Source organism: Macaca thibetana, chromosome 9 (assembly GCF_024542745.1).
Source record: "Macaca thibetana thibetana isolate TM-01 chromosome 9, ASM2454274v1, whole genome shotgun sequence".
NCBI classification, from domain to species: Eukaryota; Metazoa; Chordata; class Mammalia; order Primates; family Cercopithecidae; genus Macaca; species Macaca thibetana.
Window position 1 is genome coordinate 64,110,227 of NC_065586.1, and position 14,243 is coordinate 64,124,469.

The 14,243-nt window shown below is 47.9% G+C and overlaps 1 protein-coding gene across 4 annotated transcripts in view; it reads right to left on the reverse strand.

The window, feature by feature from the left end:
• HK1 (hexokinase 1) overlaps positions 1 to 14,243 on the reverse strand; it is a 131,109-nt gene that overhangs the window by 33,035 nt on the left and 83,831 nt on the right. For all 4 annotated transcript variants that reach the window (XM_050805211.1, XM_050805210.1, XM_050805212.1 and 1 more), the window contains 5 exons: positions 10,465 to 10,613; positions 5,567 to 5,686; positions 1,530 to 1,625; positions 825 to 924; positions 538 to 721 (listed from right to left, as the gene is read on the reverse strand). In XM_050805211.1, the coding sequence (XP_050661168.1) occupies positions 538 to 721; positions 825 to 924; positions 1,530 to 1,625; positions 5,567 to 5,686; positions 10,465 to 10,613 (649 nt within the window). The remainder of the gene's footprint in view (positions 1 to 537; positions 722 to 824; positions 925 to 1,529; positions 1,626 to 5,566; positions 5,687 to 10,464; positions 10,614 to 14,243) is intronic.

Sequence of the window (14,243 nt, forward strand, 5' to 3'; positions counted from 1 at the left end):
TTTTACAAGGACACAATCACAGTGTAATTAAACAAAGAGAAGATTATTTTAAAAGTGCTTTTCAGTTACAGACTCTACAGCTGTGCATCTCACCAAACAAGGAGCAACAAATAATGCAAATTTTGATGGGCTTTAGGCTGGGCACGGTGGCTCACGCCTGTAATCTCAGCACTTTGGGAGGCTGAGGCAGGTGGATCACTTGATGTCAGGAGTTTGAGGCCAGCCTGGCCAACATGGTGAAACTCGTCTCTACTAAAAATACAAAAAATTAGCTAGGCGTGGTGGTGCATGCCTATAATCCCAGCTACTTAGAGGCTAAAGCAGGAGAATCGCTTGAACCCGGGAGGTGGAGGTTGCAGTGAGCTGAGATTGCAAGGCAGAGCAAGACTCCGCCTCAAAAAAAAAAAAAAATGTGACAGGCTTTTCTGTTTGTGATCACTTACTTGGCTTTATGCCCTTTTTATCTCCCATCCCAAATCTTTCATTAAATGTCCCCTAAGTCACATATGTGGTTAGAAGCAAAAGTTAAGGACTCACAGCTGTTTTCCAGGGTTGAGGGATCCCCGGTCAATCTCCCGGTCAAACTCTGTCCGGATGTCTTCTAATGATCCATCATCTCCAAAGGCTCCCCATTCTGTGTTGATACACATCCTCCCCTCGTCTCCTTCCACCAGATCAATGTGCCTCAGTTCCTCCATGTAGCAAGCATTGGTGCCAGTACCTGGGCAGGACAAGATCAGAAGCTATGACCACACAACGAGGAGGGTGCAGAGCCACCTGGAAAGATGGGCTGAACAAATGGATGGACAAAGGGGATACGTTACCGATGATCAGGCCAACTTCACACTGCTGGTCGTCATAGCCACAGGTCATCATGGTGCCCACTGTGTCATTCACCACAGCTACGATGTTGGCATCATAGTCCTGGGGACAGATAATGGGGTGTCACTGTCCACTCACACATGGAAGCAGAGATCATACACCTTAACAGTGCTTGGCAGGAGTGCTCCTGTTTTCAGAACCCCTGCTTTTGTGAGTGGTGCTGGTTTCATTACAGCTGGTACTCAAATTAACTAGATCACAGCATGGTGATTAAGTTATGAAAACCTCATAGTTCCCTTAATTACCCGGCTTAAGAGTCTTTGGGTAGTGAGGATTTTACTCTTGGAGCTACATTCCTCTGCAAACCTCCGCAGGAGGTCCACGTCCCCGGTAAGGCGGGCTCCTCTGCCCTTGTTCTGAGTACAACAGGCTGCATCTGTGACACCCACTCCCTGAATAGCCCAGCACTCCTGTCAGGAGGCAACCCCCTGTTCCAGGCCTGGGTCCTTCAGGTAGCACCTCCAAGAGCTGGGCTTTGCACCATCCCCATCCCCACCATTCCACACTGGGGATCCTCAACTCTCCCCTGCCTGGGTCTTCAGGCTTTGACACTACTGCCCCCCAGGAAGGGCACTGGTCTGTTTTAGAATGCAGCCCTGCTCCCAACACCCCTGCATGGCTGAGGCAGAGGGCCCAGGAGAAATTACCCCTCGCTTTTTGATGGCTTTGTTAAGCAGCTTGACCACATCCGCTCCTTCCACTCCACTTGCTTTAAATCGCTTTGTCCAGGTGATCAGGATGGCCTGCAAAGAAGAACAGATGGGGCTGGATGAGGGCTGAGAGACCTCCAGTACCCCAAGGCCCTGGGCATTGCTCCAGGTCAGGGATGAAGCAGAGGCCCATAGGGGCCAAGTGGCTCCCCCCAGATCACACTGGGCTGGGGGAAGGGCCCAGAGGAGCCCAGACTCCTTTCTATCTCTGGATCATCCACACAATGGGCTTCTCTGGGGGCGAAGATAGGGTGGGGAGAAACCTGCTCACAATATCGAGCTCACTCCAGAAGATGTGGGGACAGTAATGCCACATGGCTTGCCAATCTAACTGGATGCCAACTGCGCAGCCAGATCTATTTTAAAAAGGAGCAAGAGAAATCCCTGGCCCCCTTCCCCACTTCCCAACCAGACCCTGGCTTCCACAGCCCTGGGAAAAGAAAGCCAGAGCCAAACTGGAAAGAGAAACAAAATGCTAAGATGAGTCTTGGCTGCTGAGCTTTTAAGAGCCAGGTCCCATACACTTAGGGAATGATGTGGACTATACATGATTTGTGCCTCTTCACCAGCTTTGGGACTTAACCTCCATTTGTAAGTGGTGACTCCCCTATTTACACAGTATGATCCTATTTCACTTCGCCTATTAGTGGAGAAACATCAAGGATAGACATCCAATGATAAACATTCCATAATTTTATCTTACTTTGATAGTTTTACATATTGCTTTTGTTTTCTTTAAAAAAAAAAAACTAAAAAGATATGAGAACAGAAAAATAATTGTTATACTTGCTGTTTTACTCTGAATGGGACAAGTGACTATAAATGCAGCAGGCTTGGAAGATTCGCGGTCCAGGCCCTGCAGGCCTGCAGAGGCAGCTCAGGGATAGGATTCTGACTGGAGCATGCACCGGGGAGGGCAGCCCTTGATGAGAACTAGTGGCTCTTTGCTCAGTAGCAACTAAGTCAGGAACTGCAAAAGCCCTGGACACTGTCTGCCTCCTCTCCACCAGCCCTCTTCCTCTAAAGCCTCAGAGAACCAGGTGTTATGGGACAAAAGTGGGGCGGCCAATCTGGAGACCTGGTCCTATTTCATACTCTCTGCCCATTTCCTGCTGGGCAGTTCCCTTCACTCTTCTGAGGTTCACTCTGCTCCTCTAGAATCAGGGAGCTGATCTAGAAGTGGATGATCTTGAAGGTCTCAGCCAGCCCTAAAGGGTAATATGCACAGGCCTCTGGATGGGAAATTTAGGGACTGTGCTCCACTGGCACCACCGCAAATACCCTGGCCCAGCCTAAGAAGCATTTTCTGGAGGGGGTGAAGGTTGGCAGGTGGGATGCCCCCAACCTTTGGCTCCTTCTCTGTTCACAACGCCCCCTCCCGGGCATGTCTGCTCCACCCTGCAGGCCCTCGTGCCCATGAGGTCATTGCCTCCCACCTCCTGCAGCACTTCTGTCCCTGGAAGGCTGTGCCTTCATGGGGAACAAGCTGCACCTGCTGTTATAAGACCTACTGTACGGTAACATTTAACCTCAGCACTGCAGAAATACAAAATAAACACACTCTGGCCATTCTCTCCCAGGGCCTAGCTCATGCCCAGCACAGGGATGGCCCTCAGTTAATAGCTGCAGAGAGCACATGTGAACAACGGTGAAACACAGTCCACCAAAGTCTCTTCATCCCAGGCCCACCTCTCACAGGGGAAGCGGGAGTGACTCATGTCTCAGTTCTCAAAAGCCAAGGGAAGCTTGTACTGACAACAGGCCTTGCCAAAGGGTTTGGAAGGACACGGTGGAGGCCAAACTGCTCTGAACTCCTTGGAGGGGTGTTCTCAGGTACCAGAACCAGAGCAAGAGTCTACACATGGCCACAGCTTCCTGAAAACATAACAGGTCAGACAGAACATCTCAGAGGCATTTAGACATGTTGGAGGTGGGCGGAGCACTGGATAGGAGGTGGGGCCTGGGACCCTGGTCCAAGACCTGCCATTAATAAGCCCTCGGACCCTGGGGAAACCTCTGTGCTCATCTTGGTCTGCTGGGCTCTCAAGCCCCTTCTTGCTGATTCCACAAATTATACAGATGTAAGGGTTCCAGCCACAGGAAGCAGTGCCCAGGAAAGGGCGCTTACCCTAAAGGCATAAAGGGACCCAGGAGTGCTCCCTGCAAGTGTGGAAGGTGCCCTGAGCCCAAATGCTACTATCTTGCAGCAAAGTAGACCAGTTACGAGCACGGAATCTTCCTGGCTAGGTGACCTTGGACAGGTTCTTAGCCCCTCTGAGACTCAGTTTCCTCATCTGTAAAGCAGGAATCATAAGCACTTAACTCATAGAGATGCTTGAAGATTATGTGCGCTACCGGTGAAGTATTAAAACAGAGCCTGGCCAGGCGCAGCAGCTCACGCCTGTAATCCCAGCACTTTGAGGGGCCAAGGCGGGCGGATCACCTAAGGTCAGGAGTTTGAGACCAGCCTGGCCAAGACGGCAAAACCCCGTATCTACCAAAAATACAAAAATTAGCCAGGCATGGTGGTGGGCGCCTGTAATCCCTGCTACTACGGGGGCTAAGGCAGGAAAATCGCTTGAACCCAGGAGGCGGAGGTTGCAGTGAACCGAGATTGCACCATTGCACCCCAGCCTGGGCAACAAGAGGGGCCCTGAATAGTTAAATATCAGAATTCTTTTTTTTTTTTTTTCTTGTTTTTAAGACACGGTCTCAGGACGGGCACGGTGGTTCACGTCTGTAATCACAGCACTTTGGGAGGCTGAGGTGGGAGGATCATGAGGTCAGGAGTTCAAGACCAGCCTGACCAACATGGTGAAACCCCCATCTCTATTAAAAATACCAAAATTAGCCAGGCATGGTGGTGCACACCTGTAATCCCAGCTACTCAGGAGGCTGAGGCAGTAGAATGGCTTGAACGTGGGAGGTGGAGGTTGCAGTGAGCCGAGATCATGCCATTGCACTCCAGTCTGGGCAAGACAGGGAGACTCTGTCTCAAAAAAAAAAAAAAAGACAAGGTCTCACTCTGTCCCCCAGGCTGGAGTGCAGTGGCACAACCATGGCTCACAGCAGCCTCAATCTCCCAAGCTTCTCCCACATCACTGAGACTACAGGCATACGCCAACACACACAGCTAACTTTTTGTACAGATTGCCCAGGCTGGTGTTGAACTCCTGGGCTTAAGTGATCCTTCTGCTTCAGCCTCCCAAAGTGCTGTGATTACAGGCATGAACCACTGCACTCAACCCCAGAATTCGTATTATTAGAAGTTTAATCATGGGTGGTTTGTGTTTGTGGTATGTGTGTGTTTCTATCTCTCCATGTAAAAAAAAGAAAAAGGCTGCATGTATTTATTTTGTATTCCTGCAGGGCTGAGGTTCAGTGTTATCATATGGTAGGTCAGGGTCCATCCTTGCTGAATGAATGAATGAATGAATGAATGAATGAATGAATGAATGAATGAAAAAACAAATAGATGACAAACAGGAAGGTGGGTACAAGTCACCTCGGAGGTCACCAAGGTCATCTCTGGGGCTGGAGCCACTGACCAGTTCCACTATGGAGAGGCAGCCCTGGCACCTGAGGGACAGGGCTCTGAGCATATTTGCAATAACCAGGGCAGTTTCCAGGTAAACATCATGCCATGCAATTCTGGCAAAGAGCTTTCCCGCCTCTCTCCACCACCATTAAACCTACTTTATTTTCCTTTGCTTGCTTAAGATTAATAAATGCTTCTGTGTACCTGGTGGCCAAAAATACCATGATTTGTCTCCAAAAATACATAAATAACTAAAGTAAGTGAAAAAGTAAACACTATATCATGATACCACACTAACTTCTGCAAATATTTCTTTAAAAATACCAGACATGCAAACCATTCTGCCAGCAACAGAGAAAAGTTGTGGAGAAAAGGGCTTGTTAGCTTTTTCAACCCAGGGCATCTGCAGAGCCCAATAATCCCAGAACATCCTTACCTCATCTATTTTGGATTGTTGGCAAGGAAAAGAAAATGTGAATCCCACAGGTAACTTTTTGTCCTTGATCTTCCTTTTCTCCATGAAATCTCCCAGGCACTCAGCAACATGATCAAAAAGCTGAAGGAAACATGAGAGAGCAGTCAGGGGGCCCCAAAGCAGGCTTAGCATTTCACAGAAAAATATAAACCATTCCCTCCCACACACACAGAAAGGAATACATCTACCCAAAGTGCTTGTACTCATGGGACCTGGTGGCCCTGTCTGAAAAGCCATGCTGTGTGTGAATGCAGAGAAGAGTCACTTTTCAAAAGCTGCCTTGTGGGCAAGTACAGCTCTTAGGAAGCAATTCAAAGCCTTCAAACAGAACTGGCCTTTCAGTGGTCACTAATATGCAACATCTGGGCACTGAGAAAAATGGAAAAATAACAGAAAACCAGCTATGCCTTCATAACGCACAGGTCACAGGTCTCTTCAGTCACCCAGGTGGAGTGGCCTTCCCGCCCCACCTGAAGCCATGCTCTCTGAAAATTTCAGAAACTCCAAGGGCAATTCCACAGCCTCTAGCCCACTGGAGTGACTTAACAATCCAGACTATCATAATGTTACTTTTTACCGAAGTGTCTTATGCATACCCCAAAAAGTACACACATCCTAAGTGTGGAGTTCGCTGTAGCCATCCATGTAACCAGCACCCAGACGGAGAAACACAAGATGGAGAAACACCTGTAAGATGCCCCACTACTGCTACCACCCAGTCCAAGGGCAACTGCCAGCTGCCCTGACGTCTATCACCCTCAATTACATCTGCCTGTTTGTCTGGTGTGTCTAAAGGGAAATGAGACCGTGTGTGCTCTTTGACACCTGTGTTCTTTCACTCAACACTAGGTGGATGACAGTCATCCACGGAGTTGAGTGTCTTTGCCAACTGTTCATTCTCATTACCACACAGTATTCCTTGGTATGAATATATCACAACTTATCTCCTGCATTGTAACCTAAGCTTGCCTGCACTATAACATTATCTATGACTTATTAGGTGCATACATATCTTAGGAATCAGCTAGAAAGAGCCTGGAACACTGGTTCCTTAGCTTCTACATGAATACTGCCCATGAGGAGAGGCTCGCCACCTCTAAGGTAATCTTTTTGGATCTCTAAAATATAACCGGGGCCAGGCATGGTGGCTTATGTCTGTAATCCCAACACTTCAGGAGGCCAAGGCAGGAAGATCACTTGAGCCCAGGAGTTTGACACCAGCCTGGGCAACATAGTGAGACCTCCTCTCTACAAAAAGCTTAAAAATTAGCCAGGCATGGTGGCACTTGCCTGTAGTCCTAACTACTTGGGAGGCTGAGGTGAGAGGATCCCCTGAGCCCAGGAGGTCAAGGATGCAGTGAGCCATGATCACACCACTGCACTCCAGCCTGGGCAGCAGAGTGAGACCCTGTCTCGAAATATAACCAGAACAGAAGATAATATTCTGTGTGTTCTAACCAGAGGAGTGGTTAGTAGAACTAAGAACCTCCCTTCTTTATCTCTCTGCCTCTAGTAATCCAACCTGAGCATATACACACACACACACACACACACACACACACACACACACACACACACACACACACACACACACACACACACACACACACACACACACTTTTGGCAGCCATGCCACAACCTAGCTAACCCCTTGTCTCTTTCGCATGACTCTCATGACACTAGACCTCCCTTACACACGGCAGTGACACAGCCATAGAGCTTTTTGGACCCCAGGAGAAGGCTGTCTTGGAAGAGCCAAACCATAGTCACACGAAGTGGCCCCAGCCCAAACTCCCAGGCAAGGTCATCTGCCTGAAGCCTTTACTTGCAGGGCCTCGTGAGGGGGCCAGAAGTCACTGCTGCTGTTCCCATCTTTCCCCAGATTCCCCCACAAGCCAGCTCTAAAGTCGGACTTTGTTGCCAGAGTAAAAGAAAACCCGGTCAATTTTAATGTAGGACCTTCTATCCCTGAGTCACTACTACTCAGGCTTCAGAGCAGCTGGCATCTTAGGCTGAGTTGACACATGACCCTCCCCAGAGAAGCCGGCTAAGCTTCCTGCGACCTACATTGCAGACTGATATAAACTCATTACTAAGTTACTCCTCACGCCCCAGGCCATCTGCATTCGGAGGCTCCAGACTCTTCTGCAGACTCAGAAGAGAAGGCCGGGTGGAGGGAAGGCTGCCTCTGGAAGAAGCAGGGAGGCGCCTGGGAGAACTCAGCCTGCAGAAATGGATTCCCCTGAATGGGACCTGTCACCAGTTCCTGGATCTACGCCAAACACAACTCCCCAGAGTGCTCCATTGAGAAAGAAAGGCTGTTTCTGGAATGCTGGTGATCCAGGGTGACAAGCCTGCCCAAAGAGGCAGGAAGCGACCCACCCTAGGCTAAGCTATGTCTGCAATCAACTAGGAAACAAAGTTACCTAACCGCTCTGAACTCAAAGCTTTAGTGTCTTAAAAAAACATTATTTTCTCTTCTTTCCTGACAACATACTCTTTATTTGAAAAATACACAGACTATGTTCAGGCGCAGTGGCTCACGTCTACAATCCAGCACTTTGGGAGGCTGAAGTGGGAGGATCGCTTGAGTCCAGGAGTTTGAGATCTGCCTGGGCAACCTGGCAAGTCCCCATCTTTAAAAAAAATTTTTTTTAATAATTTAAAATAAAAATACTTAGTCACCCTTATTAAATACGGCAAACAATGGCTAATACAAAAACTTAAACATTTATTATTCAAAAGTCCCAAAACTAAGTAAGTGATATTTTAAGAATGTTTCATTTGTGCTTCTGAATTTATTAAAGCTTAAAAGTGCTCTGGGCTGGGTGCGGTGGCTCACACCTGAGCAGGCAGTTTGAGATCAGCGTGACCAACATGGAGAAACCCCATCTCTACTAAAAATACAAAATTAGCCAGGTGTGGTGGTGCACGCTAACTCCAGCTACTCGGGAGGCTGAGGCAGGAGAATCACTTAAACCCAGGAGGCGGAAGTTGGTGAGCCGAGATTTCGCCACTACACTCCAGCCTGGGCAACAAGAGTGAAACTGTCTCAAAAACTAAAAAATAAAAATAAAAAAGAATTTGCTATAATGGTACTACATTATCATCATTATTGTCATCATCCTCTTTCCAGGCTGCTTAAAAGGAGCAGAGGAAGAAACAGAGACAGTAGGAAATAAAGTGATTCTAGGACTGAGAAAAGAGGACGATAGGGACAGAGGCTGGGAGAGATGAAGGGGGCAGTGGTAAGAAGGTGAGGGTACTCCCTTAATTAACAAACCTAGCTCCTAAAGGTCAAGCCAAAACACACAGGGAATGTTTGCAAAACACACAGGAAATGTTTGCAGCACAGGGCGAGTCTCAGTGGTGAATGCGCCAGGCTTAGGTAGCTAAACCCAAGGACCATGGGAAACAGAGAGTGATAGGCCAGTGTGGGTTCCAAACAGAAAGCGCAGGATGCCAAACCCTGGGCTGCCAGCCACCTGCAAGGAGGAGCAACACAGCAGCCAACTGGACATGGTCAAGAGACCTACCAGCTGGCAGCCTTTGTGTAGGCGCCAGATGGATGGGCCAGTCTCTGCAGCCCAGTAACAGAGGAGCAGCAGGGGAGCCCTTGGGCAGGGCCATCCAGTAGTGATGCACCCAGCTTTGGTGGCCTTCTATAAAGTGGCTCACCTGCTCTAGTGACAGTGTCAACTGTGACACTCACTGTGACATAATCTGAAGGGCTCTGAACCAAAACCCCAGGGAGCAGGTTAGCCAGGATTAGCCCTTGTCTCTTGGACAAAGAAAAGGCTTGGTGGATTGCTCCAGGTTCCACCCACAGGAACTTAAGAGCAAAGCAGAGTCAAGAGGAGAAGGCTCCCGGGTCTCGTCTCAAAGTCCACCCCAGAACAAAAGAGTACCCTGGAGATCCTAGTCATGAACCTTGCGGTGAGCACACCCTCCTTAAAGCAAACATTTGGCCAGCTCTGAGTACATATGCTGGACAGCAGCCACAACTCAGGAGACGAGCCAGACTGGAGGAGCCAGAACACCTACAGAAGAGAAGAGGAGTGCACCCCTGTCCCACGATGGGCTTAGGGACCCAGAAATGACTGAAAACCTGCAGTGGGCTGCCTGAGCCCTGATCACAGGGTCCTCAGCGAGCTACAGACCCACCACTCCCCCTACCCAGACAGAAGGGAGCAAGTGAACAGGCTCTTCATAGGCATGCCCACAGCCCCTTGAGGAGGGAGGAAGGGCAGTGAGGAGGGGCAGCCCTTCCTGGGGGCCCAGTGTGGGGAGCACCAACAGGAGTGTGAAAGGAGGAGACTGGGATTTCCCTGCTTCCTCTGCTTTCTGTGTCAAGGGCTTGAACAATGCTATTCTAAATCAAGTATCAAGAAGCCCAGAGCCGTGAGCCCTCAATCCTGCCTGACAAGGCCATAGTTATACCCTACAAGGCCTGGGCCTCCAGTAAGTGGGTGAGGCCAATGACCAGGAAAAAGGGACATTTTCACCTGGGGCTCTGCTAAAACTGCACTGGGGAACTGACCCCAGGATCCATAGGGAATGAGTGCATTTACCCAACAGAGCTGCGGGACCTCCCTCCTCAAACCCAGACTCTGCAAGTCCAAGCAGCCCACTTCTACTACATCAGTTTACCCAGACAGAGGGCCTCTGTTTAAGCAGAGCCCCCACGCAGGCTGTCACATCCTCTGCCCAGGAGTCCTTTTACATATGCATCTATGACAGACTCTTTCCAGCAAGCCTCTTCCAGGGGCTGGGGATGCCAGTGCTTTGAGGCCTGGTTCCTGTAGGTAACCGAGAGGATGCTGGTTCAATGGGGTGACCCGGAGGGAGCAGGGACCCACCTGGCTTCCACTGCCGTGCACGATGTTCTCTGGGGTGTCATAAACCTCGGACTCCATGCGAACATTCTGGTTTTTCTCATGATTCACTTGCACCCGCAGAATTCGAAAGGAAGACCCACCAAGATCCAGGGCAATGAAATCTCCCTTTTCTGTTTAGGGCGACAACAGGTATCACATCAGATTCAAATGTTAAGGGGAAGCCACATACCATGCCCGCTTCCTGGCAGGGCATAGGCCCTGCCTGCCTCCCCCTGCCACATGCTGTTATCAGCCAGAAAGCAGCAATCATGCAAACTTCATCCAACCACTGCCATATACGCAGAGTAGGCAAGAGAAACCCTATCCTACCATGGAGTCCTTAGACAGAAATAGCTTCAAGCAATCCCAGTCTCTTCCTGCTGACTATAGGGGAATGGAAGTACTGAATTAAGTACAAACTCCCACCCCATGTTTCTCTAGTTTCTTAACCTATTTCAAAAACAGCACTGCTATGCAGAAATAAAAAATCATACAGCATTTCAACTGAGACAAAGCCCTACATCTGAGGTCCACCCAGTGCCTTGGGTCTCTGCATGTCAGCTCTGACATCAATTACTCCAGGCCTCCACTCACTCCACAGGGTTGTGTTTTATCATTGTGGTAAAATACACATAGCATAAAATTTACCACTGCAACCATTTTCAGGTGCACAATTCAGTAGCATTAAGTACATTCACAATGTTGTGCAACCATCACCACTATTTTCAAAACTTTTTCATCACCCCAACACAAACTCTATAACCATTAAGCAATAACTTCCATTTGCCCTCACTGTCAGTCCCCAGCATCCATGATTCTACTCTCTGTCTCTATGAACTTGCCTATTCTGGATATTTCATACAAGAAGAATCACAGTTACTTGTCTTTTTGTGACCGGCTTATTCCTCTTAGCGTAATGTTTTCAAGTTCATCCATATTTTAAGAATTTTACCCTTTTTTAAAAAATTAATAGAGACAGGGTCTCGCTCTGTCACCTGGGCTAGAGTATAGTGGTGTGATCAAAGCGTACTGCAGTCTCAAGCTCCTGGGCTCCCAAGATCCTCCCACTTCAGCCTCTCAAGTAACAGGGACTATAGGCAGGTATGAGCCACCCTGCCCCCAACAGAATTTCATTCCTTTTTTCTTTTCTTTTCTTTTTTTTTTTTTTTTTTTTTTTGAGGCAGAGCTTCACTCTTGTTACCCAGGCTGGAGTGCAGAGGTGCAATCTCAGCTCACTGCAACCTCCGCCTCCCAGGTTCAAGTGATTCTCCTGCCTCAGCTTCCCAAGTAGCTGGGATTACAGGCATCCGCAAGCATGCCTAGCTAAATTTTTTATTTTTAGTAGAGACAGAGCTTCACTATGTTGGCCTGGCCACTCTAACTCCTGACCTCAGGTGATCTACCCGTCTTGGCCTCCCAAAGTGCTGGAATTACAGACGTGAGCCACCACGCCCGGCCTCATTCCTTGTTAAGACTGAATAATATTCCGTTGTATGGATCCACTACATTTTGTTTATCCTTTCATCTATCGATGGACTCTTGGGTCGTTTCCACCCAGAGGGTGCTTTTAACAGAATTCCCTCTTGGTCACATAAAAGTACCAGTGGCCAAAGTACTGGCCTGCTATAGTTACCTCCCTCGGGAGCAACATGTACAGCACAGGGGTGGGCTTCACAGGGAGAGAGCAAGACTGTACACCGAGACCACCAGACAGCAAAGGCAGGTGGCCATGGGCAAAGTTCCAACCATTAAGCCACAACCAAACATTCTGTACCCTTCATCTCATTAGCTACCCTCACGATGCTCCCAGAAAAATCAGTTCAGATCTGTTTCACTCGTGATGCTATGGTGACATCCCCACTGTCCTAACATCTATCTTGCCAGAGGTGACAGCCACCCCTGCCTTCCAGAGCCCATGATCCACCAAGCCCTTAATCCTATGGCAGTAAATACTAGACTGCTTTGGGGTATCTCATTTTCCTAGGTAGGCAAATATCTTTATTATTATATCTTATGTAACAGTATTATTGAAATTTAAATCACATACCATAAAATTCATCCATTTAAAGTATACCATTCAATAGTTTTCAGCATATTCGGATTTATGCAACCAACTGCACAGCCCGTTTTATAACATTTTCATTATTTCAAAAAGAAACTCTGAACCCTTTAACTATCACCTCCCAAGCCCCTCATCCTTCTCCATCCCTAGGCAACCACTAATCTATTTTCTGTTATTATAGATTTACCTCTTCTGGACATTTCATATCAATGAAATCATACAGTGGCCAGGCGTGGTGGCTCATGCCTGTAATCCTAGCACTTTGGGAGGCTGAGGCGGGTGGATCGCTTGAGCTCAGGAGTTTGAGACCAATCTGGGTAATATGGTGAGTCCCTGTCTCTACCAAAAATACAAAGAAAGATTAGATGGGCATGATGGTGTGTGCCTATAATCCCAGCTACTCGGAGACTGAAGTAGGAGAATCGCTTGAGCCCAAGAGACAGAGGTTGCAGTGGGCTGAGATCACACCACTGCACGCCAGCCTGGGTGACAGAGTGAGACCCTGTCTCAAAAACACAAAGAAGAAAGAAATTATACAGTATATGACCTTGTATGACTGGCTCATTTTCACTCAGCAAAATGTTTTTAAGGTTCATCATGTTATAGTGCATATGAGACTTTATCCCTTTTAATGGCTGACTGTTACACTCTATGGATATAATACATTTTATTGTTCATTTATTCGAACTCCTGACCTCGTGATCCGCCCGCCTTGGCCTCCCAAAGTGTTAGGATTACAGGCGTGAGCCACCGCACCCGGCCTCATTTGTCTTTTATTATGTGTTGAGTTGTAAAAGTTTTTTTTTTATGTCCTAGATATAAATCCTTTATCAGACATACGACCGGCAAATATTTTCTCCCATTCTGTGGATTGTCTTTTCTTTTTTTCATGGTATCCTTTGAAGACAAATGTTTTCATTTTTGTTGTTGTTGTGTTTGAGACAGGGTCTTGCTCTGTTGCCCAAGCTGGAGTACAATGGTGCAATCATGGCTCACTGCACCCTTGACCTCCTGGACTCAAGAAATCCTCCAACCTCAGCCTCCCAAGTAGCTGGGACTACAGGCATATGACCACACCTGGCTAATTTTTTATTTTTTGTGGAGACAAGGTCTCACTGTGTTGCCCAGGCTGGTCTCAAACTGGCTCAAGTGATCCTCTTGCTTGGCCTCCCAAAGTGCTGGGATTACACGCATGAGCCACCACGCCTGGCCAAGTTTTAAATTTTGATGAAGTCCAATTTTATGTGTTTTTTCTTTTATTGTTTGCGCTTTTGGAGTTGTAGCTAAGACTCTATTGCCAAATCCAAGGTCACAAAGATTCACACCTGTATTTCGTTCTAAGAGTTTTATTAGTTTTAGCTCCCACATTTAGGTATTTGATCCACTTCAAGTTAATTTTGTACATGGTATGAGGTGTAGGTCAAACTTCATTCTTTTGCATGTGGATATCCAGTGTCCCAGCACCATTTGCTGAAAGGACTATTCTTTCCCTCATTGAATAGTACTAGCACTCTTGTCAAAAATCAACTGACCGTAATATATGCATTTATTTATTTTTTTTTTTTTGAGATGAAGTCTCACTCTGTTACCCAGGCTGGAATGCACTGGCGTGATCTCGGCTCACTGCAACCTCCACCTCCCGGGTTCAAGCGATTCTCATGCCTTAGCCTCCCAAGCAGCTAGGATTACAGGGATGTAC